The sequence below is a fragment of the Phocoena sinus genome, chromosome 4 (genome assembly GCF_008692025.1).
Source record: "Phocoena sinus isolate mPhoSin1 chromosome 4, mPhoSin1.pri, whole genome shotgun sequence".
Classification (NCBI taxonomy): Eukaryota; Metazoa; Chordata; class Mammalia; order Artiodactyla; family Phocoenidae; genus Phocoena; species Phocoena sinus.
Window position 1 is genome coordinate 22,665,416 of NC_045766.1, and position 24,565 is coordinate 22,689,980.

General features: G+C 49.2%; 1 protein-coding gene and 1 pseudogene across 11 annotated transcripts in view; both read right to left on the reverse strand.

The window, feature by feature from the left end:
* Positions 1-3,513: 3,513 nt before the first annotated feature.
* On the reverse strand, positions 3,514-6,283 carry LOC116752796 (annotated as a pseudogene).
* Positions 6,284-12,639: 6,356 nt separating this feature from the next.
* Positions 12,640-24,565, reverse strand: part of TFDP2 (transcription factor Dp-2) — a 167,411-nt gene continuing 155,485 nt past the window's right edge. For 7 of the 11 annotated variants that reach the window (XM_032629719.1, XM_032629718.1, XM_032629717.1 and 4 more), the window contains 4 exons: positions 23,365-23,531; positions 21,619-21,687; positions 19,282-19,387; positions 12,640-19,070 (listed from right to left, as the gene is read on the reverse strand). In XM_032629719.1, coding sequence (XP_032485610.1) covers positions 18,887-19,070; positions 19,282-19,387; positions 21,619-21,687; positions 23,365-23,531 — 526 coding nt within the window. In that variant the 3' untranslated portion in view covers positions 12,640-18,886. The remainder of the gene's footprint in view (positions 19,071-19,281; positions 19,388-21,618; positions 21,688-23,364; positions 23,532-24,565) is intronic. The other 4 variants (XM_032629722.1, XM_032629721.1, XM_032629728.1 and 1 more) reach the window with 1 other exon arrangement.

Below are 24,565 nucleotides of genomic sequence, written 5' to 3' on the forward strand. Positions count from 1 at the left end.
ATCTGCTACATTGGTTTCAGAGTTTTTTAGCTCCATTGGTTCCCGCATAGAAGGAGCTGTGTTTTGAGCCGCGGGTCTTTGTGCGGCGCCTCCCTGAGACCGGCCTGCGACTGACTGGTACTCCAGGGAGGGAGATCTGTTCCCAGGAGGGCTTCCTTCATACTGGAGGGCACACAGAGATCAGTGTGTCTGCTTTTTCAACAAACCAATTTCGTGACATTCCAGTGACTTGTCCTTCAAATAAGTCACTTCACAACTTTTCGGGAATGGTTTCTGCATTTGCTTTCAGGAGCATGGAACAGCCTTTAACCCTTGTCACGGATGGCAGGATTTGTCCATTGAGGATGGGCTTGCTTTTTAGGAACAGAATTCACTAGGGAGTCAAGACTGGTAAGGGCTGATATTTGAGTATGAAAACCAAAGCGGAGCATGTCTCCTAACCCTCTCTTTCCAGATTATTTGTGTGGCCTTGGGATAACTCAGAAGGGCCTTCATAAGAATAAACTGGATTTGACTGGTGACCAACCAGCTAGTGACAGGCTAGCGTTAGTTCTGGATTTGCTTGAAGACAGGACCACTCTATCCACTCAAGTATGAGTCTGTCTGGAATTGGAGAGTGTGCAGGGCTGCTGGCTCAGGTGACCTTGGGGTGGTGCTGAGCTCCCAGAGACCTTCTGCTGACACTCACGCATCCAGCACCCCTTCTGTTCTGCAGGTCAGAGCCCCAGGTCTCTAACGCCAGAGCCGAGGGAGAGTGAGGGGTGACATGAAGTGGCAGGCGTGGGTGCCATCTTGTTTTGGCATTAGCCTTGTTCCTTGTGATCTTCCCTCTGGGTGGCTGAGAAGAGCTGAGATGGCATGGAAAGGATGGACTTCCTGCAGAATTATGTGCACCCTCAGATAAGAGCTCTCTTGGGTGAGAGGGAGTTGAGATGTGTTGAGACTGTATGGCAGGGTAGGGGGCAGGCAGTGGTAACTGGAGTGAAACTAAGGGTCAGGCAGGAAGAACCAAATGAGGCGTGGCAGGGAGAGGCGCCAACAGAGATGACCGAGCATTCAGAGCGCTTGCGGGTGCCCTTCTGAGACCATTCATCCGGGTTTGGACCTACTGCTGATGAAATCACTGTGGTAAGCAGAATTGGGGCCCCCGTGACCTCTGCCTTCTGGTGTCACACCTGTGCTTATGTTGTATCCCGTGGCAATAGGGACTTCGCAGATGAAATTAAGGTTACTAACCAGTTGACCTTAAAATGGGGAGATTATCCTGGATCATCCAGAGCGCTCAGTGTAATCATGGGAGCCTGAAGCAGAAGTCGGGTCCGAAGTGTGAGAAGACGCCCAGCTGCTCTTCTGATAATGAAGGGGGCCGTGTGGAAACAGGAGAAGCAACCGAATTCTGGAAGCCCAGTCTTCCCTGAGCCTCCAGAGGAGAGCCCAGCCCAGCCCAGCCCACCAAGACGGCTGACCACAACCATGGAGAGAATAAATGAGTATCATCTGAAGCCACTAAATCTGTGGTCATTTGTTTCAGCAGCAGCTAGAAAGCGAAGATGGTCATTTTCTCAATGAAGAGCGGATGCTCCAACCCAGTACTTCTCAAGTCTCGGCATGTGATTCATTCAAGGAATCCTGTTTAAAATGCATGTTCTGACGCAGCCACGTCTAGGGTGGGGCCTGAAAGTCTGCCCTCCTGACGGGCTCCTGTGTGCTGCTACTCTGAGGATCTCCTTTGCCCACGAGGCTCTCGTGCACCGTCCTGGTCAGTGCAGCACCTGGGATTCGGAGCCAGGGCAGAGGAGGGAGGAAATGAGAACTGAGAGAAGAAAGGCCTCGGATACGTGTTGCTCGGCTGTGAACTAGTATTCACAGAGGTCGAGGTGGAGGGGTGCCCTGTGTCGTGAGCCCCTGGCTTCTGGATCGTGAGCCTCACGTCTGTGATCCGTGGCCTGCACAGCAGGCAGGACCTGGCTGCAGATGGGGCATTTCCATGTCCTGTGCTTATTTTCTGAGGCCCTGGGGGAGGACAAGAGCCTGCAGCCATGGTTCCAGCTTCCTGAGGACAGCATGGTGCCAGCCTGACCTTTAACAACGTCCTCGCCAGCATACCCTTTCTCCCAGCTGAATAGAAGGTCAGCTTCTGGGGGCCACCGGCTTGGAGATGAAGGGAACCCACCTCATCAACAAAGAAAACTCTGCAAAGTTGCTATCGCTTAGTGAGAAGGAATGGACTCATTCATTTAAAAAAAAAAATTTTTTTTTAAATTGAGCACCCAGTGTGTGCCAGGCAATGTACTAGGAGCTTGGGGTACACTGGGGGTCAAAACAAGATCCCTGCCCTCGTGGAACTTAACAGCCCAGCAACTACAGCAAGGCTGAAACTGCTTCTGGTAGGCTGTGTGTGTGGTGGCTGTCTTTGCGGCCCTTCCAGGAGGTGATGGCCTCTGGCCAGAGTAGGCCTGGTCCACACGTTGCTCACACCTTCAGTCCACAGCCCTCAGCCAGCGCTCAGCAGGTCTGGGGAGCCTCTTTCTGAGGAGACATGTTAGAACTGACTTTAAATGGCTTTAAGTCTGGAGCCACCCAGAAGGACGGCAATAATCACACCTGCAGACGCAGTCTTCAGGATACTTGCCTTTTATTTCATTTTTTATTATTATGGCTGAGCCACGCGTCTTGTGAGGTCTTAGTTCCCCAACCAGGGATCGAACCCGCGCCCTCAGCAGTGAAAATGTGGAGTCTTAACCTGGACCGCCAGGGGATTTCCCCCCCCCACTTTTTTAAAAATTTGATATTTGCATTTTATAAATGCTCTGAGAGAAAGGATTGTAGAAGATTCTATCAGATCCTTAAATAACTCCAATGGACAAGAAGTTTATCTGGTGTAGCGAGCAGAATTTAAAATCCGTATTAGTTGGAAAAGAATAGTGATGTTTATATGTGTGTAGCAAGTAAATACAAGAAACACACATTAGGGTTTAAAAGTAGCACAAGGGCTCCTTGAAAATCTCATGTGGTAATTTGACTGTCATCTGGATCCCTCAGAAGCAGCTGTTTTAAAGACAGACTATCCCAAAATCCATCCAAGGAAGTTTGTTAACGAGGCCTCCTAAGTAAGGTGGTTCCCTAGCAGACCCCAAGCATCAGCCAGATTCGGGGAGCCCCAGACCTCTGTGGCAGCTTTACAAGAGGAACCCCAACTAGTGGTTACCTTCCGTGTTGAAACTGCAGATGCGAACAGCAGCCACTGGTGCGTTTCCTCCTTACAGTCTGAACGGGTTTCTTGGATGTCTTTTCCATGAAGAGCCTTCTGATTAGGGTTGGCCTGGGCAGGTAAGCACAGCCTGTTCTCTGAACTGTTGCAGAGACCGAGTGCAGACACGCCCAGTTGGGTCTTTTATTTATTTTTATTTTTTTTCAAAGTCTTTTGTTTTTATTGAAGTATAGTTGATTTACGATATCACGTAAGTTTCAGGTATACAGCACAAGAGATATATATATGTATATATATCCTTTTTCAGATTCTTTTCCTGTATAGATCATTACAAAATATTGAGTATAGTTCCCTGTGCTATACAGCAGGTCCTTGTTGGTTATCTATTTTATACGTAGTAGCAGTCGGGTCTTTTCACCCTTTTCAGCTCTCTCCATGTACTATGTCGCCATTGTTTGTGTGTCTGCTAATTACAGGGCCTCTGAAATGGGTGGTCCCCTGAGGTAGCACTCAATCTCTCGCCGGCCCGACTGTCCCCTGCCTGCTGGGGATATACCTCTGTCCACAGCTGTCCTGCCCCGGGGATGTGCGGCTCCACGCCCGCCCGCTGTGCTCGCAGGCCTCTCTGCTGGTCAGTGCTTCTCTGTTCTATTTAGACCTGATCATTCATGCCGTTTCCTGATGCAGAAGTATCAAGTCTGTGAAGTGTGTGTTTTCTCAGCTGTGATTGTCAGTCCCCCGAGCCCAGGAGCCTGCCCTCTGTGGCCCTCTGGTCTCCCCTCCCACCCGGCGCTGCCTGTGACAGCCCGTCCTCCAAGGCCCCAGAGGCCCCTGCACTTGTCGTCTGTCGTACTGACTTCTGGCCATACTCACTTTGCCCCAGTTCCTGAGGGATCTTGCTCAGGATTGAACATTCCTGCAACAGCGCTAAGCACTTTCACATTCATATTTCTCCTGAAATGCCTGTGAGGCATGGAGGGCGGAGGTGAGCCTCCCCTTCTGTGAGGATGGAAACAAGTCCAGCCCAGGGACTTACTTTTAGTGGAGCCGCAGTGGAAATCCAGATCTTTGCTCCAGACCTGCCATCCCATGCATTCCAGCGTTTCAACGCACTATTGAAAAGCATGGCTGTTTTTGTAAGTGCCCAGACCACCCCCACCCACTGTTTGACTTCACAGCAGCACATAAAACAGTGTTGCTGTAGAATGTAAATGCTTTCACTTTTAAGCGGGTCTCCTCCAGCAAGGCTGCTCTGGGTAAATGCGGGTGTCCGTGTCTCTTCCTGCCCTGACCTGTCTCTGCCAGGCCCATCACAGCGCCTTGATGTTCCCCACCTCAGGCCACGCGGTCCAGGCAGGGCTGCCACACTGACCTGTTTCCAAGGGCGCGGGGTAGCCCGGGCCGAGCTCATCTGCATGCTCTTTGCAGCCACACTGGTTGGTGTCGGGGTGGCATGTGGCCCAGGCTGGTCCAAGAAGAGTAAACCCCAAGACACTGGTCAGGAGAAGCGCTGACCTCTGGGCTAGAGGGCTGGAGGGCAGTGAGGAATCCAGCAGCTGCTGGGGACCATCTGGCCACCATTTGGGGAGAGCTTGCCTGAGAAAGAAACTCACAGGGTCAAGAGGTGGGCAGGGAGGCAAACACAGGAGACTTGTGGGCACAACCATGCCACCTTCAGACACCGCCTGCTGGGGACCCCACTTCCAAAAGACACTTCCCTCCCTGGGAGAGGCTGGCGCAGGAGAGAAAGGGGCTTTGTTCTCGGCCTTAGTCATTCTTTCCTGGGCCACTGTCCCAACTAACTGCACAGATCTCAACACCAGCCTCTCGTTCCCCTCAAAACCCAGAGAACTGACCACCCTCACCCCGCCCCCAACTAACTCTGGGTCAAGTGACAGCCTGTTTGACGTGGATTTCTTTGTATAAAACTTAAAGACAATACACTTACCAGAATTGAAAAGACTGCCTTGGAGGGACTAGGGGCAGCTCTAATTTATCCTTAAGAGCACAGCCTGGAGCCAGGCTGCTCGCCTTCAGTCCTCACTCTGCCCCCTGCTCAGAGCTGTGTGACCTTGGACAGTAACCTCTCTGTTTCCTTAGTTTTGTCTGTGAAGTAGGGCGAGTGCTTAGAAGAGTGCCTGGCAATTAGCGCTAGATGCCTTAGCTGCTTTTTATTACTGGTGTGTCTTTTTTTTTTTTTTGGCCAAGTTTCATGGTTTTATTAACACAATGTGCACACGAGCTGTCTATTCATTTTTTCACTGTGCAGCCTGGTGTTGGGATTGGTGACTGGTGGCCAGCTGGGCTGCTCTCTCCAAAACGGCCTTGCAGTTCTCGGAGGAGAGGTTGAGAGCAGTCTCAGCACAGAAAGACTTGTTGCACGTCAGCAGCACTTCAAGCTCCTTGACACTGTGGACCAGGAACTTCCGGAAGCCACTGGCAGCACGTGCTTTGTTTCCTTGTTGCTTCCGTAACTGATGTTGGGCATCAACCTTTGGCCCTTGAATCTCCTGCACACCCTGTTGTCAATGCCTCTGGGCTTCCACCAGTTCCGCTTCATTCTGACACATCAGCCTGACTGGTGCCAGATGAACTTCTTGGTTCATCAGGTTTTGACCATCTTGGGCTTCACGAGTGGTCTGAGGGTAGCCATGATCCCGGGTAGGAGATGCTGCCCGCTCTGTAGGCAGCGCCGAAGAAGAGAGCCATTACTGTTAAAGAAGATTCATTATTTAGGAACAAAGGATTTCTGTCTTCCCTCAGAGTCTCCCTGGTCCAGGCCCACTCTGACCACCGTGGGCATCTGGAGCCAGTGCTCACCGTTCAGCTTGGGAAACTTGCTAGGGGTTGGCGGCAGTTCCCTGGGGTAGTAGAAAAGTATCTTGCCCCATCAAAGACTAGTCGCTAATTCAACCTACAAATGACTAAAAGAGTTTTGCCCCAAGAGAGGTGCATCCCTGGCCTGTGATACACCTGTAGGTGCAGAGACTAAGAAAACAGCTCTGTGCCTGGCCCAGGAAGACTTTTAATTTATTTTTTTAAATTTATTTATTTTTTATAAATTTATTTTATTTTTGGCTGCGTTGGGTCTTCGTTGCTGCGCACGGGCTTTCCCTAGTTGCGGCGAGCGGGGGCTACTCTTGGTTGCGGTGCGCGGGTGTTGCAGTGCGTGGGCTTCTCATTGCGGTGGCTTCTCTTGCGGCAGGGCACGGGCTCTAGGCACGCGGGCTTCAGTAGTTGTGGCACATGGGCTCAGTAGTTGTGGCACGCGGGCTCAGTAATTGTGGCACACGGGCTTAGTCGCTCCACGGCATGTGGGTTGTTCCCGGTCCAGGGCTCAAACCCTTGTCCCCTGCGTTGGCAGGCAGATTCCTAACCACTGCGCCACGAGGGAAGTCCCAGGAGGCCTTTTAAAATGGACTTCTGAGGAGAAGGCTTGTGGGGAGCCTCGTGTTGGCCCCTCCAGCATTTAAGGCTTTTCCCTCCCCGGATACAAAGATTGGGTGAGGTAAGCTCTCTGGCTGGAACTCTCTTTTGCAAGTGATTTGGTCTCTTCGTGACCTTAGGACAGTCCCTCACCAGCTCTCCCACTCAAGCTTCTCCTGTGGAGTTGTTACTGATAAATTGACATGGAAAGCAGCTGGAAGTGCTACGGACTTCATGTAGTTCCTAGTCATCTGTTTTTGACTGTGTAACAAGTTCATTCCTTCCCATGCTTGCTGGCTTCTCTGGGCAGGTGTTCTCTTGTTAACAGCTGCCCACACTCAAGTATGGAAAAATCCAGTGGCTGCTGGTTAGAACAAGTGTGTTAATGGCAGCAGTGGAAAGACAGAACTAGCTGGTACCGGACTGGCGGGGGCGGGCGGGCGTGAAGCAGCTGTTTCTGTATTGGAAACACAAACCTTATTGGCTTGAGACTTATCAGAGTGGAGCCCTCACCTTTCCATGGTCTCTTACTGGCTCATAGAAAATCAACTACTAACGTCCTGGTGGGGAGAGAAGCGTATAGTACGCAGGGGCCTGGGCTGGTTGGAAAAGCACAGTCGGGCCTGTGGGCGAGTCGCTAGACAGGATTTGTCAGGTAGGACCCAGAGGCGGGTGACAGTGAGGCCTGCTCCCCCCGACCTTCTCCCCAAGAGGCAGAGTTTTTCTCCTTGCATCAGCTTATTTGCTCTTATCTCCCAGTTACTTCCGAAGCCAGGCAAATGTCTCACTCTTTTCACCGTCTTGTCCTCTCTTGACTCAATCCAGCAGAACATAGGATGGTTAAGAGGTCAGTCTTTCCAGGTTAGCCAGGCTTTGGCCAGATCATTCATGCTGAAGGTGAGTGCTATTTGGTTATTCAGGCGAACCAAAGGGTCAACATAAAGAGTGCGTAGTTCACCTGTTCATGCGTTCGTTCGTTCATTCACTGGTTCAAAAAAGACTAAGAACCTATCATTACATACCAGTTACTGTGCCAGGCCCTGAATTTACAAAGATGAAAGAAAGTCCATGTATAAGAAACAAGTTCCTGTTGTAGGTTATTTTCAGAGAACTTCTAATTTCTGAGAGACAAAGATTTTCCCTGGGTTCCCTCCCACTGACAGTGAAGCCTGAGAATTCCCGAGTGAGGTGGGTGCCGGTTTGTGATGCTGGAGCCTGTGAGCTGCAGGGGCTTCCCTCCCTCCTCTTGCACGGAGGTCCCTCAAACGGCCCCAGCCGGCTCACCCCTACGTGCGCACAAGCTGTCATCAGAGGGAGGAAGACAGGTCAAGGTGTGCAAACGAGTGAATGAATGAACGCATGAACAGGTGAACTACGCACTCTTTATGTTGACCCTTTGGTTCGCCTGAATAACCAAATAGCACTCACCTTCAGCATGAATGATCTGGCCAAAGCCTGGCTATACTCCCTACTTTCCTGACTGTGTCTCTCTTCGCTTAAAAATTTGCCAAGCAGGGGCTTCCCTGGTGGCGCAGTGGTTGAGAGTCCGCCTGCCGATGCAGGGGACACGGGTTCGTGCCCCGGTCTGGGAAGATCCCACGTGCCGCGGAGCGGCTGGGCCCATGAGCCATGGCCGCTGAGCCTGCGCGTCCGGAGCCTGTCCTCCGCAACGGGAGAGGCCACAACAGTGAGAGGCCCGCGTAACGCATAAAAAAAAAAAAAAAAAAAAAAAAAAAAAAAAAAAAAAAAAAAAAAAAAAAAAATTTGCCAAGCAAGTCAACAGACTGTCAACTGCAGAGTGTGTTCTAATACTGCTTATTGAACATGACAAAATCCTACAGAAAAATTAGAATTTTGTTATCAGACAATGCCTAGGAATTACGGAATTTGTGTACACACACGCAAATGTAAATAAACGTCAACTGGGCTTCCCTGGTGGCGCAGTGGTTGAGAGTCCGCCTGCCGATGCAGGGGACACAGATTCGTACCCCGGTCCGGGAGGATCCCACATGCCGTGGAGCGGCTGGGCCCGTGAGCCATGGCCGCTGAGCCTGCACGTCCGGAGCCTGTGCTCCGCGACGGGAGAGGCCCCAGCAGTGAGAGGCCCGCGTACCGCAAAAAAAAAAAAGTCAACTAAAATTTCTCAAATGCCAGCTCATCCAAGCTCATCAGATGAGTAGACTGTGTTACCGACTTATCTCGTCAATCCATTACCGTATACCCAGCAGGACTTTAACTCCATCAGGGACTCCCAGTGCAGTAGCTGGTATTTGTTGAGTCTTACAAACAAAAACTTAAGCAAAGCACACGGCCACCTCACAGGAGATTGTGCTGCTTTCCAGCCGCTACCGGCTGACGGGCGAGGCCCTCCAAGCGCCTCCGTGGCCCACATGGCTCATGCTACGTGGGTGTCGCAGTTTTTCATTTCTGTGTTTGTTCTGCCCGGGGTGTTTCTCCTGGACTTTTTTCCCCATCTGCTCCGTGTCTGGCCTTTATCATGACGACTGGAAGTGGCCCCAGCAAGCACCTACCTCCCCGGCCTAACTCCAGCCAACCCTGCAACCTGCTCATGCTTTTGCCCTCCAGGCTCTGAGAAGACTTTCAAAAGGGATTCAGGGTGGGGAAGCCACGGGGGAAACTCTCTCCCCTCAGCAAGCAGATTTCTTTGGCCACACCTGTCCTTAACCTGCCCAGTCACGTACAGGCCAGGTTCCTGGCACAGAGGCCCAACAAGGAGGGAACAGCTGCCCTGATACCGACCCTCATTCCAGAGGTTTTAGAAATGTCTTTTGAGGAATTTGTCTCTGGAAGCCCTGGAGAAGGTGTTGCCCGTTAACAAACACTGTCTTTGAAGACTGACGCCTCCTCCAAAGGTCTGCATCCAGGAGTGCAGGTGAGGAAGCCAGAGCCTGTGGCTTTTGAAGCTGCCTGTCTTCTCTGCGGTGCTGCCAGGGTCAGAGCCAACACCTAGGAAGAAGCAGGCAGCCCCACGGCCTGCCCCGGCCCGCCTGCCTGTCTGACAAGGCCCGCGGGACACTAACCGCCCCCAGTAGGAACTGCAGTTTGATGGTCTCTGTCTCCTTACATGCCTTTAGTCTGACTTTCAAGAGTGTCCACTGGGCTCACGTTTTGGTTTGTGTTTTTTTTTTTTTTTGCCGTGCTTTATGGCACACGGGATCTTAGTTCCCCAACCAGGTATCGAAGCCGTGCCCCCTGCGGGGGAAGCATGGAATCTTAACCAATGGACCGCCAGGGAAATCCCTGGGTTTTGTTCTTAAAAAATAATTTCCACAAGTATTTTTAAAGTAAAAAATCTATCATTCTTATAACTGTTAATAGTGATTTATAAACTGAATTTTGATAAACCTTGAGGAAACTGTTCATCTTTTAGATGATCACAGGACGGGCAGGAGTGGAAGAGCCCAGCACTGCTCCAATGGCCCATCGTACGAAGCAGGCCGCACCTAGATGTTCTACAGACACCTTCTGTGAGAGCACTTCTTGTTGTATTCAGATTAAAGATGCAATACAAGGGACTTCCTTGGTGGTCCAATGGTTAAGAATACGCACTTCCAATGCAGGGGGCGTGGGTTCGATCCCTGGTCAGGGAACTAAGCTTCCACGTGCTGTGGGGCAACTAAGCCCATGCACTGCAACTACTGAGCACGCAAGACACAATTAGAGAGCCTGCATGCCGCAACTACAGAGCCCATGCGCTCTGTAGCCTGCACGCCACGACTAGAGAGCCCACGCACTGCAACTACTGAGCCCGCACGCCAGAACTAGAGAGAAGCCCACGTGCCTCAACGAAGACCCCATGTGTCACAACGAAGACCCCATGCAGCCAAAAATAAAATATTTTTTTTAAAGCTGCAATACAAGACTTTGTTCACTGGAGGTTCAAAAACAAATCTATTTATTAGCAGAATCTGAAAATAATTCCTGTGGAGATGGTACCTTTTTAAGGACCATTATTTGGGGGCTTTAGTGCATACTCTTTTGGGGATTTCTAATCAAATTCTGGCTTTTGGGGGCCATGGCCAAGTGCTAGGGCATGAAAACAAATCTTCTGACCTCAGTATGGCAGGCATCATAGTACTCGAGGCCCTCGAGTAAGGCAGGAGACAAGCAAGCGAGAAGGAAGTGGATGGCGATGGGAGCTGTGCCCCAGTGGCAGAAATGGCAAAGTGATTTGCATGAAAGTGAAAGAGGGGTCATGACAAATTGTACTTGGCATTCAGTGGGATTGGTTTCACCCACCCTGATACAGGCCTGCCTTTACTACAGAGCATTTTATACGCTTGGATTTCCTGAAAGCAAGTTTCAGCAGGAAGCTGGAAAGGCCTCTCGGGAAGAAAGGCTGAGCTGGCAGTGAGCAGGGAGCTCCCGGGCATTTGGCGGTTGTTCACGGTATGAACACGCGGAGCCCTCTTCCCAGGCAAGAAACGGGGGAAGTTTCGAGGTGTTCTCAGGCGCAAGCAGCAGTTAGAGGAGCCAGCGCTCAAATAAATAAGACACAGAAATGGAAGGAGGATGGAACTACTGTAGCCGTTTGTCTGTCCGATGGAATGGGGGAAAACTAGCTTCTGGGAGTAGGAACCGAAAAAGGCAACAGTCGATTGTCAGATGAGTTCTGGCTTCTGGGGAAGACCCTTGGCTGAGGCCGTCTTCTCGCTGATGCCTTGTCACCTCAGCAGAGCCCAGCTCAAGGAACTGGGTGACGTAAACAACTGCTGGGGCTCTGTGGACATCTCCCCGGCCAATCCCGTGGCCACTGGCTGTGTTGACAGCTACCAACGACACTCCCAGCAGTCTCGCACGACATCCCCCATGCGGCCACAAGAGCAAAGCACGTCCTCATGGCCAAATAAGTGATCCAGTGTTACTCGCATGGGTCCTTGGACACGTTTGCCAAATGGCCCTAGGGAGGACCTGCTACCAGCTTGGGCTCACCACTTCAGGAAGTCCCTGGGAAAGGGGGCGGGCACCGGCTCCCCACTTCAACGCTGGACAGTCCACACCACCATCACTGACTTGGTCTGCTCAACTCAAGTGAGAGTCTTTAAGGGAGGATGCCTTTCTTCCTGGACATTAACATTCTTTTTTTTTGCCATGCAGCATGGCTTGTAGGATCTCAGTTCCCCGACCAGGGATTGAACCTGTGGCCCCTGCAGTGGAAGCGCAGAGTCTTAACCCCTGGACCCCCAGGGAAGTCCCACTGGACATTAACATTCAAGTGAGTGCTTCCTTCACCATTTCCTAGTGTCTCTTTAAGACGTGGCCCCATCCTGCCATGCCCCAATTGCGCCAAACCCTTCCGACTGTCCACGTGCCCACCACGCACCCAGCTGACTGCATATAAGACAGCGCTATCAAGGGCTCCCACCTCTCCCAAGGCAGGCAGAGATTGCTTGAGCAGGAGGTTCTGGGGGCCACGGTGGCTCCTGGGGCCTCACTCTGTACTCATCACTGTAGCTCGTCTCTCTGATGCCGGTTTGGCTAAAGGGAAGATGAGCGTTCTCCCTAAAAAACTGTATTACAGTCGGCCGTTTCTGAGACTGTAAAGACATTATTCTTTAGGCGATTATCTTCTAAAGTGATCTTATAAAGATGCAAAATCACAGGTCTCCAATGCAGAAAACCTTTTAAATGTCTGACATTTCCATCCTAGGTGACAGGTGGTGGATGTGCATTGAAGTGCTCTGGGGACGTGACCTGTAAGTAGTGAGGGGTGCAGGGTGGGCTAGAGGGTAGCTGAGCCACGACACAGTCGTCAGAGGAACCAGCCAATTCCCCGAGGCACTCTGACATGGAGACGGCCCTTCAGATACCCCAACTGGGGCAAGGCGGCTGGGCCTCTTGTACCCCTCACTGGCTGTGTGAGGCAGCTCCCTTTTAAGGGTAATTCCTGGGGAGAGGGACTCAGATGGGGCCGGGGTCTGGGCACTGCACAGTATTCACTAACCACCACCGCCATCAGCCTGCTAATAACGAGACCACAATTATTTTAAATTATTTATTTTTTCTATAGTACATCTCATTCAAATCATGGAACAGTCTGATACATTTTTTTCCTCAAGCACAACTTAAACTCATTTCAAATGCTTATTCTTTCTTTCCTTCTTTTAATCTTTCAGGATGGACAGACACTCACACTGTAATGGACAAAAAAACCCACTCAGAGTTTATTAAAAATACAGCTTCCCAGGCTCCCCCCCCCACCCGCCACCAGAGCTTTTGAGTGAGCGTCTGGGGTGGGTTCTAGGGAGGCAAAATTTAAAAACTCCCCCCCATCAATTCTGCTGTGGGTGGTCCTTGAACCATCCTTACAGGAACACAGATTAGCACTTGTCCATTACCTACTGGAAGCAATTTCAGAAAACCCAGGAATAATTAAGTATACAGAAATAGCTCTTCTATAAAATTTCCATATAAAAATAATGGTATTTATTTACAAAGTTTGAGAATGCTACAAAATAATAATCAGGTTAGATACTTCAATCTAATAAAGTCTACATTAGGCAGGTCAGATGTGGTGTTTGCATTTTCCCCTTATTTCTCGTTTAAACTGCTTAAAGCATGTGGCACCATGATGTTTCCTTCATGCAGAAAAAAGCAGAGCTATATTTTCTGGAAATAAAACCTATCAGCACATGATCAGAGTACGACATCTACAAATGAACAGGTGAACCAGCTGGGGATTTGGGCTCATGGCCTTTCTTTTTTGTCTAACAGTCAGGGTGGTGATGGCAAGCAGCCGCCTCGGAGACCTCACAGTACTGAACGGTGGGCCTCCGAGCTCTGGCGCGGCCGGGGGGGGGGGTCCGCCTTTCGGGACACCGAACGGTTGAAGCCGCCACGGTTCTACTGGGAAAAACAGAACTGCAACACGCTCAGAGAAGTCTCTTAGCAGAAGAGAATCTCGGTCCCCAGAGACTGGGTTTGAGAGTAATCTTTGACCCCAGTCTTGAACACACAGACCCATCAGGCCATTTGCTATCAGTGCCCGACATGCTGAAGACAGCGCGTGGGAAGTGACAACATGGTGAGTTTGAAGCGACAAAGCGACGGGTTTTAAAACCCAAACGTGATCTGGGGACGTCTCCTGGTTGAGACGGGCACGGACAGAAAAAAGCTAACATTGCTACAGAAGGGCTCTGCCCAGGGAGGAACGGGTTTCTTCTAAGCCTGGGTCTTCCGGGCTGGGACAGGCCCGAGACTGACACCACAGCCTCTCGCCGGGACCCACGGGCGGCCTGCTGCTCAGCTGTCCAGCACTTGGTGTGGCAGAGCGCTGATGCTAACCCAGAAGCCCTCTGGGAGGACCCGGCTGAGGGCTGGGTTTGTAGGAGGCAGTGGGGCCCCGGGAGGAGGGAGGTTCGGGATGCAGGGCAGGCTCTGCCAGACAGGCTGAGGGGCATCGGGCCGGTCACGCCCCCGGCCGGTTTCACATGCCTGAGTGAGTGGGGAGGGTTTGCCCCTCTTCTGAGGCCCTTGGTGGAGAAGGGGCGAGTCCTGACCCCACGTGTCCACTACGCTGGCTTCTAAGGCAGCTACAGGCAGAGGACCAAAGTCCGATCTGCTGGAGTAGCAAGGGGTCACGACAGCATGGAATTCACAGGCCTTCGTGTAAAGTGAAGGCCCTGTAAGAATACAGGCTTTTATCTGAAAGTACAGCTGCACAGAAGTAAGCGAATATACTTTCTTCTGTCACAAGAGCGTGGTCAGTGAACACCTGCGGCCACTGAAACTTCTGTACTTGTCAGGGACTCCCAGGTCAGAACTGGAGGGGCAGAGTTTATGCCCTCACCTTCTCTTCCTTAGCACAGTGTGAGTGTAGAAGTAGGTGGGAAAACGGGGTCCTGAAGGTTATCTACGCACAGCTTTCCAGAGAGATCTTGGCTAATTCCTGAGAAATGTAATTTACGTGGGCATTAGCTTGAACTTTTTAGAAAATGGTAAAGTCAACGTCAGACACTATATTCCTTTTGGGTAATAGTCTTCGGCTTGAATGGAAGTTAAGCAAATGAACTGAACGTTGTATGACTGTGAATCAGAGGGCAGGGAGGCACGCTTCTGAGGGCCGCTCAAGTGGCGTCATGCAGGGGCCCTGGCACACCCCGTGGGCCTGGATAAATGTGTGTGAGTGATCGTCAGTGCTGGGGGACCACTGCTTCGGGTGCCTGAAAATGGGGAACCTGTTTGGGAAAATGATCCTCAGGTTGTCTTCAGCTCTGCTAAAACTAGTCCATATGCAGGATAAAAGATTCTCTTTTATATATCTAATATAAAAAGTAGATCTTTATGTATCTAACAACTTGTAAAACTAGAAGAAAACACCTAGAAAAGTTCTCCATTTCTACTCACTTTCCTATTGTGTAGGTTCAATTGGAAGGTAACAGAGCCAACAAGGAGACCTCCATGGGTTAGAATGTTCTCTTAGTTTATGGCTACTGCTGGTAGCTAAGTTTGGTTTTCTTTTATTAATCTTAGAAATTCCCTGACAGACTCCAAAATGTACACTGAAAGCTGGAAGAGTGGGGCCTTTGGAATTTAGCAGAGATTTCCAAGTGCACGTTATGGGGTAGGGTGGCCTCGTAGGGAGGTCTTTCAATTGTCTGATTCAGAACAGAAGTCACTTTCTCAGGGGGCCTTCCCCGGCTACCGCCAGCCAAAGTAGCCTTTCCCCCACTGCCCCATGACCCTGTCATTTTTTCCATAGCACAAATCAACCTGAACGTCTTCTGTTCTGTATTCACTCAAACACTTACTGAAGGATTATATCTTCCCATTCACTGTCCAGCCCCTACCCTGCAGGGACCACTGTGGCAGTGCAGCCTTAAAGGCCACCTCACAGATGTGCCCGAGGCGAGGGGCCTGGCGAGGTGTCAAAGGCCACTTGAAGTGACTCACGCATGAAGCTAACCAGGCTTCTCCCCCTGTGTGTGGTTCTTGTAGGAAGAGCTGAGGCAGTTTCCTTCCTTTGCTAACCCTGCCCCCACCCATGCCCACTATGCTCTGACCGTCCCAGGGCCCAGGTTACACCCAAACTTTGCTGTCTCTACAACCTGAGCAGCCCAGAAAGGGCTGTGTTTTAGCAAACCGCCGAGTTTCTGATGTCTGCATGGCTAAAGTGAGCCACTCCTTTGTGGTTATCGCTGCTTGAATTACCTGCGGGGCTCATGTGTACTTGGGGGCTGCCCCCGGCATCATTTTTCAGGTAGGGCAGAGTATGGTGACAACTGTAAATTCTGCCAAGGAAGAGAGTTATCCTCTTTATCCCGGTAAAGTGGCAGCCAACTGCAGACAGTTTTCTCCCCACCATTTCTAGAAGACAGGGGTCATTTGTAAAGTTTTGCAGGGGGGCGGGCAGCGCTGAGAGGTGAGGAATCACCGTCTCAGCACCTCCTTTCCCGGCCCCTCCCCGAGGTCCTCTGTGATCGTAAGGCACAGTTTATGCCAACACTTACTGAAGCTGCTCCCGTCACCTTGTCATCACGGGAGAAAATGAAGCGGGTCAGACAGACGCGCAGCGGGGAAGGGCAGGAAGTGTGGGCGGCTGCCTGGGTGCCGTGGGCACTGCCTGGACCCTCCCACATCAGGGCCAAAGACAGCAGGCTTGGTGCCACCTGCGCGGGTGCTAAACGGATCACGACTTCACTGACTGGGCGACACCATGCACCGGAAAGGTTACCGAATACACTGGTGCTTGAGGGAAAAGGGGACTCTTGAACTTCCCCCAAGCAGAGTGTAACCAGCACCCTCTGGGAGGGGTGTCTGCGTGTGTGTGTACATGTGCGTGTGCAAATAACCCCAAGTGCTCCTCCTATGGAGAAGCCTGGATGTTGTAACCACAATTTCCTTTTTTTTTTTTTTTTCTGTTTGATTTCTATATGAAATTGTGACTGAGTAATGAACTTTAGAACCACATAAATCTGTTTAGGGGAGAAGCAGATGAATGACAGAATTTCTCTTTCTAAACATCTGGGTCTAGCTTTCTGCTCAGGTAAAGCCTTACACCAGTGACAACACATCCCGTGACCACAGTGTGACTCTGCTGGGCGTCCTCAGCAGTAACCCGTGTGTGTCACTGAGGAACGGAGGCCACTTCCTGCCCAACAAACACCACACACTGCTTGCCGGCTGCGGAGGCCACTGATGGGGCACCAGTAATGAATGGTAAGAGGAGTCTTTGGTTGCTTTTTCTTTTAAACCCATATTTTATCAGCAGCAGAGAGAGAACAGAGAAGGGAGGGGATCGGTGCCCCACGAACTCTGGCAAGGAGCCTGCTACCTGGTAGAGGAGTGCTCACGATCGGTGCACCTGTCATGAACGCCGATGTGTGGCCCTGGGACCTGCGGCATGGTATTCTGAAGTCTGAAAAGCCCGCTGTGGCCTTGGGCCTCTCCAGGTCCCCGCTGGGCCCCTTTCAAGTACAGGGGCAAGAAAAGTTGGGCTTGGGAGAGGGCGAGGCAGCCTGAAGGAGACCCGGTTTTTCCCTGATGGTGCAGCTGACACCTTCCAGGCAGAACGTGCCCTGGAGGCCCTCGGGCCCTCCCTCCCGCGCCCGCCCCGGCCTCAGGGTGGCCCGGAACTCAGGCTGCTACGGGGGCCCTCCTGCACCTGCCTCCACCTCTCCGGCCCCTCTGCACTCTGAGTCTGCGCTATGGCTTATTCCTGATGGAATGCGTTTTGTCTCAAAGGAACTTCGAGTTGTACATCCTTGTGGACCGGTTGTTTGGGTCAGCCAGGCCCTTCCCCGCCGGCTCACCGTGGGCACCGGCTCCCGCGCTCCCCCGCGGGGCTTAGGGAAGAGCCGGTTTGGGCTGAGCTCAGCGCTGAGCCCGCAGACGCCGGATGCATAATCTCGGGGCAAATCCAAATGATTCAAGTCAGAGATTTAGAATTAATCTTCCATTATCATTTGCTCCTTTCCAAGACCTTTATAACTAATAACGTGCGCTTAGGTCAGGGTTCGGCTGTGGGGGCAGTGTCTCCACACTCATATTCAGAGGGGCAGGAAGTGAACCCAGCAGTGCGCGGGTTCCTAGCCACATCTTTGGCTCTGACCTGACAGTCTATGTCCTGATCTACTGCACACCCAGTCACCTGGAGTGCTCAACGTTTTTTGGTGTTTCTGTGAAACACTGAATATCGGGTGAGTTTGAAATGCGTTTGACCCAGGAATCAACCCAATACGGTCATTTTGATGAATGAGAATGTACCAAAGGTGACATGACAGGAAAACATTGCTGTTCGTATTCTGGAAATACTTTTCAGACAAAAGTAATGACAGTTCATTTCCACAAATTGCACACGGGGTGAAGTCATACAATTACGGCAGGGAATTTGTAAGCAAGCAACTCGGTCATAGGGACTCGTTCCTTTGTTCTGTTCTAGGTGAAAGAGCGGTATGAAATGCATAGCTCTGATTAAAACGATAAGAGAGAATTTTCTTCTCTTGTAAAACTCCAGATTTAGGTTGCTGGCGAAAGGCAGTGCTGGCAAAGTATTTAATGCACGTGGAAATGCTATTCTATTTTGGCTTCCAGAAGTAGCCCTAGAAAATTCTATGCACCAATGCATTGGCTAATAGTGATCATTTCAGTTTGACTATAAATTATTCTAAATGTCACTTAAGTACTCAAGAATTAGCGTTCGCTCCTTTCTAGAAGCCGTCTAAGGCAGCTGATGCGTAAAGCACCTCGACTAGACTTTCAACTAGTTCAGCGGTTCAATCTGTGCTCCTTGGGCCACGAGGGTCTCCATCCCTCGCTGTACAGCTCCTCCCACCGGGAACCTCTCGCGTTCAGCTCCGCCTCGTGAAAGGCAGCCCAGAGCAGGGAGCGGGGCGTGGGGCACACGGCCGTCGGGGACTGTTCATGGAGCCACCTCGGCAATAAGGAGGGCTGCGTGGGTTTGGGGGCCACGGCGCCCCGCCTCACGGAAGATAAATGCGCTGCGTTCGTGCTGCCAAGTCAGGGACTATCCCCTCTGCCACCTCCGAGTACGTGCTTTGTTTGCCATGTGATCTACTGCTCTGTCGTTCAGGGTTTTCATTCACACTACGTTAACTTTCACCTCAATCCTCTCAGCCTTCAGGTAATTTGCTTATTGTGTTTCCCTAGTTTTCACTGAACACACAGTGCAAACAAAGGCAAAGACCGAAGCAATCGTTTCAAACACAAGAGCTCACACTAAAAACACACATGAGCATCAAAGAGCAGAACGTGGGTCTGCGCCTGTCTTTATTCTGGGGAGGAGGAGTCCTCCTCGTCCTCGTCCTCGTCCTCGTCGTTGAGGGAACAGGGGGTCTCGCCTCGGGACTCAGAGCAGTGGGAGGCCGCACTGCCGGACCGGTGAGTGTCTGCGGCCAGGAGCCGCCCCGTTGCTAAGGCCACTTCAGCATCCAAGCACAACCCTTGGTTTGCACTAGCAAACAATTGAAAACACACAGGCTCATTAACGTGGTGGATGTCTCAAGCTTTGGAGAACACAGGGAAAAGAACCCGGGGAAGGGGCGAGCTGCAGGCCAGCCCTGCCGGAGCCGCCTGGGACCCGGCCGGTGCAGCACGCTGGCTCTCCCCTCCAGGGAGGGTCAGGGCTTCGCGGCTCGCCCTTCTCACCCTGAAAAAATACGTACCTTGATTGGGACAAGGTGGCACCAGCGGTCAGGTCTAAGTTTGAAACTGACTGGGTAGAGTTCAAAAGCAGTCCCTGATTTAACCACGACGGTCCTGTGGAGATATCTACAGGGAAAAACAAAAACAGATGGCAGCTCTGTAAGTTCCGTGGCTGCTTTTGTTATGGCGTGAAGAAAACACAGACAAGTAAGGCCATCGGCCTGTTCTGAATTACAGCCGGACGAGTCTCCTGCCCAGGGAAGAACCCAGGTTTCTTCAGCTTGGAAAACAGAACATAAGAGCGGTGTGGGGTGTGGGGTGTGGGGTGTGGGGTGGGGATACAGGAAAGCAGACTACAGCAGGAAAGAATTCAAATTAAACCAATCACAGACTCTTCATTCTTTTTTCTTACAGAAGACCTCGAGAGGGCAGCTCACGCAGTACAGTGAGAGCTGTACTACTCCTGGACACCCGCCGGACTCAGCACAAAAGCCTCTCTGGCCGGGGTGTTAACAAGCTGAGCACAAGTGGGTGCAGACAAAGTCGAGTCGCAACGTCTTAGGCCAGAAGGACACATTTTTGCCCAAGGCCCCCAGCACGCCGTCCTTTCGTGCCCCCTGGTGAACTCAGTGCTGTTAGGCACTAGAGGCCTAGTCTTCTTCCTGGTACCCTCTGCTTTACAACTTGAACTAGACCTTATTTTAAAAGGCCACGCACAGTCGCTTTTTTCATGAGGGCGAGACAGGCGTTGCTGTTTTAGTCTGTACGAAACATTTTGGCTACGTCCTTGCAATCTCATTTTCTATGCATTTACCATGGTTTTCCTATCACGACCTTGACCAATTCTTATTGTACTTCGACTTGTTTAACGCTTGTCTCCTTATCTAGAATGTTAGCTCAGAGAAGGCAGTGACTGGAACATCTGAGATCTAACTGTTACCGCACGAAGGAGTACCATCTCTTTCAACGGTGAGTTTACAACACAGGTGGGAGGTACAGCAGAAATGCATTCCTAAAAAAGAAACTTATTTGACTTACGTTGTGAGATAAGACCAAGTGTATGCTGAGAAAGTGTAATTTGCCAAATGAGTTTTTATTATACTTAATCAAGATAGTTTTATAATCACTGTGCAAAAAGGAAAAGAAACTGTGTACTGGGATTGGAAACTCCACTATCCTGGCACTACCTGACCAAGTGAGAGGCTTCCCACGTAGGAAAAAAGTAAACTAAACGACTACATTCATCTTAAAATGGCCTTGTGGATCTTTTCTTCCCAGGCGAACTAAGGCAGCTGTGGGGAAAAAAACAACAACAAAAACCCTTCAATTCTAAGAAGAAGAGTAGACTTTAGACACATACAATAAGAACAAGTCCGTACATAATGAAATTAAAGCCAGAATCCTGTGCTAAGTGTTATCAATTAGTACGTATGGAAACCTTCTGCCAGAACACAGCTCTTGACATATTTTCTTTTCACAATGGCTCTGAAAAGCCAACATTTCTTTCTTTCCTAGGACCCACACAACGGTTCTCACAACCCTCCTCAAGAGCCACCCTGTCCCTCCACATACTGAAGGCACACACGCTTCTGCTTCTGAACTAACCTGAAAGTCTGTATCCCGGTCACGAAGAGATCAAAGCCACAGAGCCCGCCTAATCGCCCTGAGTCTTTTCACTGAGAATGAGCTAAAATGAAGTCCTGGAGATTTATGGAGTAAGAGCTTTATGCAGACCCTGCTGGACGGCTAGGATGCCTGAGCTGCTAATAAAACAGGAGGTCCTTCTCTGGGGGGGAGCGAGGGGAGCACGGAGTGGGCCGGGGTGAGGATGGGGGACTGGGTCGCTGAGGGGCAAGAAGAGGGGGTCCCATTTGCAGGAGGCGGGCGGTGCGAACTTAAAAACTAAATCCAACAGAAACCAAATCTCAATCAACAGACTCTTGTGACTAAAGGGCCAAAACCATAAAACAAAATAAAAACAACCTGTTTGCTTATATTTGACTTAATATACTTTAGAGTTTCTCATCATGTTTTAAAGGCATTTTAATATTAGTTCTAGGTAGTAATGCTTATAAATGAAGGAAACTGGCAAAAGCAAAGGCAAAAGAATGCTTTTGTCTATACATCCAAATTATATGTGCAGAATATACCAGTCTTAGGAACTAGGACAGTCATAAAGAAGATTTCTGAATTAGTGAAAATCTGAAATTTAGAACATGCAAAACGGTGTTTCCATTTTCAAGTACACTCACTATACTCTTAAAACACCCCAATTTAAAAATGGGCAAAGGATCTGAATAGACATTTCTACAAGGAAGATACACAAATCGCCAGTAAACACATGAAAAGATGCTCACCATCATCCGTCATGAGGAAAATGCAAATTGAAACCACCGTGAAACACCACTTCACATCCACCAGGATGGTTGCGATAAAAAAGATGAACAAGCGTGGAGAAGGATATGGAGAAATCAGAACCCTGGTACATTGCTGGTAGGACTGTAAAACAGTACAACTGCTCTGGAAAATAGTTTGGCAGTTCCTCAGAATGTTAGATACAGTTTATCATATGACCCAGCAATTCCACTGCTTGGCATACACCCAACAGAACCAAAAGCTTATGTTCATAAAAAAACATGTACAAGAATGTTTATAGCAACACATTCATAATAGCTAAAAACTGAAAACAATCCCAATGTCCTCCAACTAACAAATGGATTAAAAAAATGTGGTATATCCACAAAACGGCAATAAAAAGGGATGAAGCAGGATGGATGAATTTTGAAAACATTACATTAAGTAAAAAGTCAGTCACCAAGGCTACATATTATATGATTCCATTTATATGAGAGGTCCAGAATGGACAAATTCACAGTGACAGGAAGTAGATCAGTGGTTGCCAGGAGCCGGGAGGAAAGGAGGAATAAAGGGTGACTGCTAGTGTATGTGGGGTTTCTTTTTGGGGTGATAAGACGTTTTAGAATGAGATAATGGTTGGTGATGACTGCATAATAACCCTGTAAATATACTTAAAACCACTGAATTGTACACTTTAAAATGTATTTTGGGCTTCCCTGGTAGCGCAGTGGTTAAGAATCCACCTGCCAATGCAGGGGACACGGGTTCAAGCCCTGGTCTGGGAAGATCCCGCATGCCGTGTAGCAACTAAGCCTGCATACCACAACTATTGAGCCTGTGAGCCACGACTACTGAGCCCGCGCGCCTGGAGCCCGTGCTCTGCAACAAGAGAAGCCACCACAATGAGAAGTCCACACACAGCAACAAAGAGTAGCCCTGCTAGCCGCAACTAGAGAAAGCCCGCGCACAGCACCAGAGACCCAATGCAGCCAAAAATAAATAACTTTTTTAAAAAAAATGGTGTATTAATGGTACATGAATTAAATCTCAATTTAAAAAAATTACAATACCATTTCACATCCACCTGCTTGGGAAGATAAAACTCTTTCACTCTGCAGGTGAGAATGTAACTTGGCAAAATCAAATTGGAAAGCTGTGGCATCATCTAGTAACGATTAAGATGCACCCGACTCTGACCCAGCAACCTCACTCTATACACTTGCACACGGTCACCGGGATACAGTTACGGGGATGTTCGAAGCAGCACTGTTTAAATATCAAGAGACTGGAAACAAACTAAAGGTTTATGATCAGTAAAATGAACAAATAAATTGTGCTTTACCCACATACTAGAATTCTATGCATATAAGAATTCTGTGTAAAAATGCATCAATTTCAGCTATATGAAACCATGTGGACAAATCTAAAGAACATGATGTTGAGTGAAAAAAGTCAAATCACAAACGAATATATCACTATGATTCTATTTATGTAAAGGCGAGAATTAGGCAAAACTAATAAATTGTTTCCAGCTTACTATATTTGTTTGTGTTTGTGTCTCTAAAGAAAAGCAAGTAGTGATAAACAAGAAATTCAAGAGAGAGGTTACATTTTAGGGTAGGGAAGGGCACAGAATTGAGGAAGGACATACATTGTGGGCTTTAATTTTCTATGAGAAAGGTTTTAGCAAGTAAGGGTCTGACATTTAATCAAGGACAACACTGAAAAAGCATGAGTTAACATACCTGTGATATAACCTTCTAAAGCCTTTGGCACCAGTGATTTAGCAAGTTTCAGATCCTCCAAGGAGCATTTGCCTGACTCCAGGCCAAAGGACATTCCCATCCGCTTCAGCACTTCTATGTCATCATGAATCTCAAAGGTATTGTCAAAATTAAAAAGATATTCAAACCTGCATCAGGAAACAAAGTTAGTGTGGGGTTTTCTGCGGTATTGGGGAGGTCTGAATAGTTTTGTACTCTGCATATTCAATAAAAGAATGAGGACCTAAGCTCAGCTACAGTACTAGAAATTGTTACCCTTTAGGGCAATGAGTCATTCTGCTGGGTTCAGAATGACATCTCAAATAAACCACTTGCCAATTAAAACACCTTTCCTGTGACAGACAACAGGAGCCCATAAATTTCAGCCCTCATTAAGCTGTGGCAAACTGGAGACAGAAATTTTGGTCTAAATCTAATACTTTTCAAAGCTGTCTATAACTCTGTCACAAAAGATAAAATATTAAGGAAGCCTTCCCATGTAGGCATTTTTCCAAAGTAGATATACAGGTGGCCAAAAGACACATGAAAAGATGCTCAACATCGCTAATCGTCAGGGAAATGCAAATCAAAACCACAATAAGATGTCACCTCACACCTGTCAGAATGGCCATCATCAAAAAGACAACAAATAACAAATGCTGGAGAGGGTGTGGAGAAAAGGGAACCCTTGTGCACTGCTGCTGGGAGTGTAAACTGGTGCAGCCACTATGGAAAATGGTATGGAGATTTCCTCAAAAAATTAAAGATAGAACTACCATACTATCTAGCAGTTCCACTTCTAGGTATTTACCTGAAGAAAACAAAAACACTAATTCAGAAACATAAAGTGCACACCCAATGTTCACTGAAGCATTATTTACAATAGCCAGGATATGGAAGCAACTGAAGTGTCCATCAACAGATGAACGAATGAAGATGTGGTGTGTACACACACACAAACACAGAGGAATATTCCTAGTCAGCCATTAAAAAAAAAAAAAAAAAACTTGCTGTCTGCGACAACATGGATAGATCTAGAGGGTATTACGCTAAATGAAATAAGACAGGCGGAGAAAGACAAATATCATATGATCTCACTTACATGTGGAATCTAAAAAATGAAACAAATAAAAGTAGATTCACAGAGAACAAATGGGTGGTCGGTTGGCAGATGGGAGGGGCT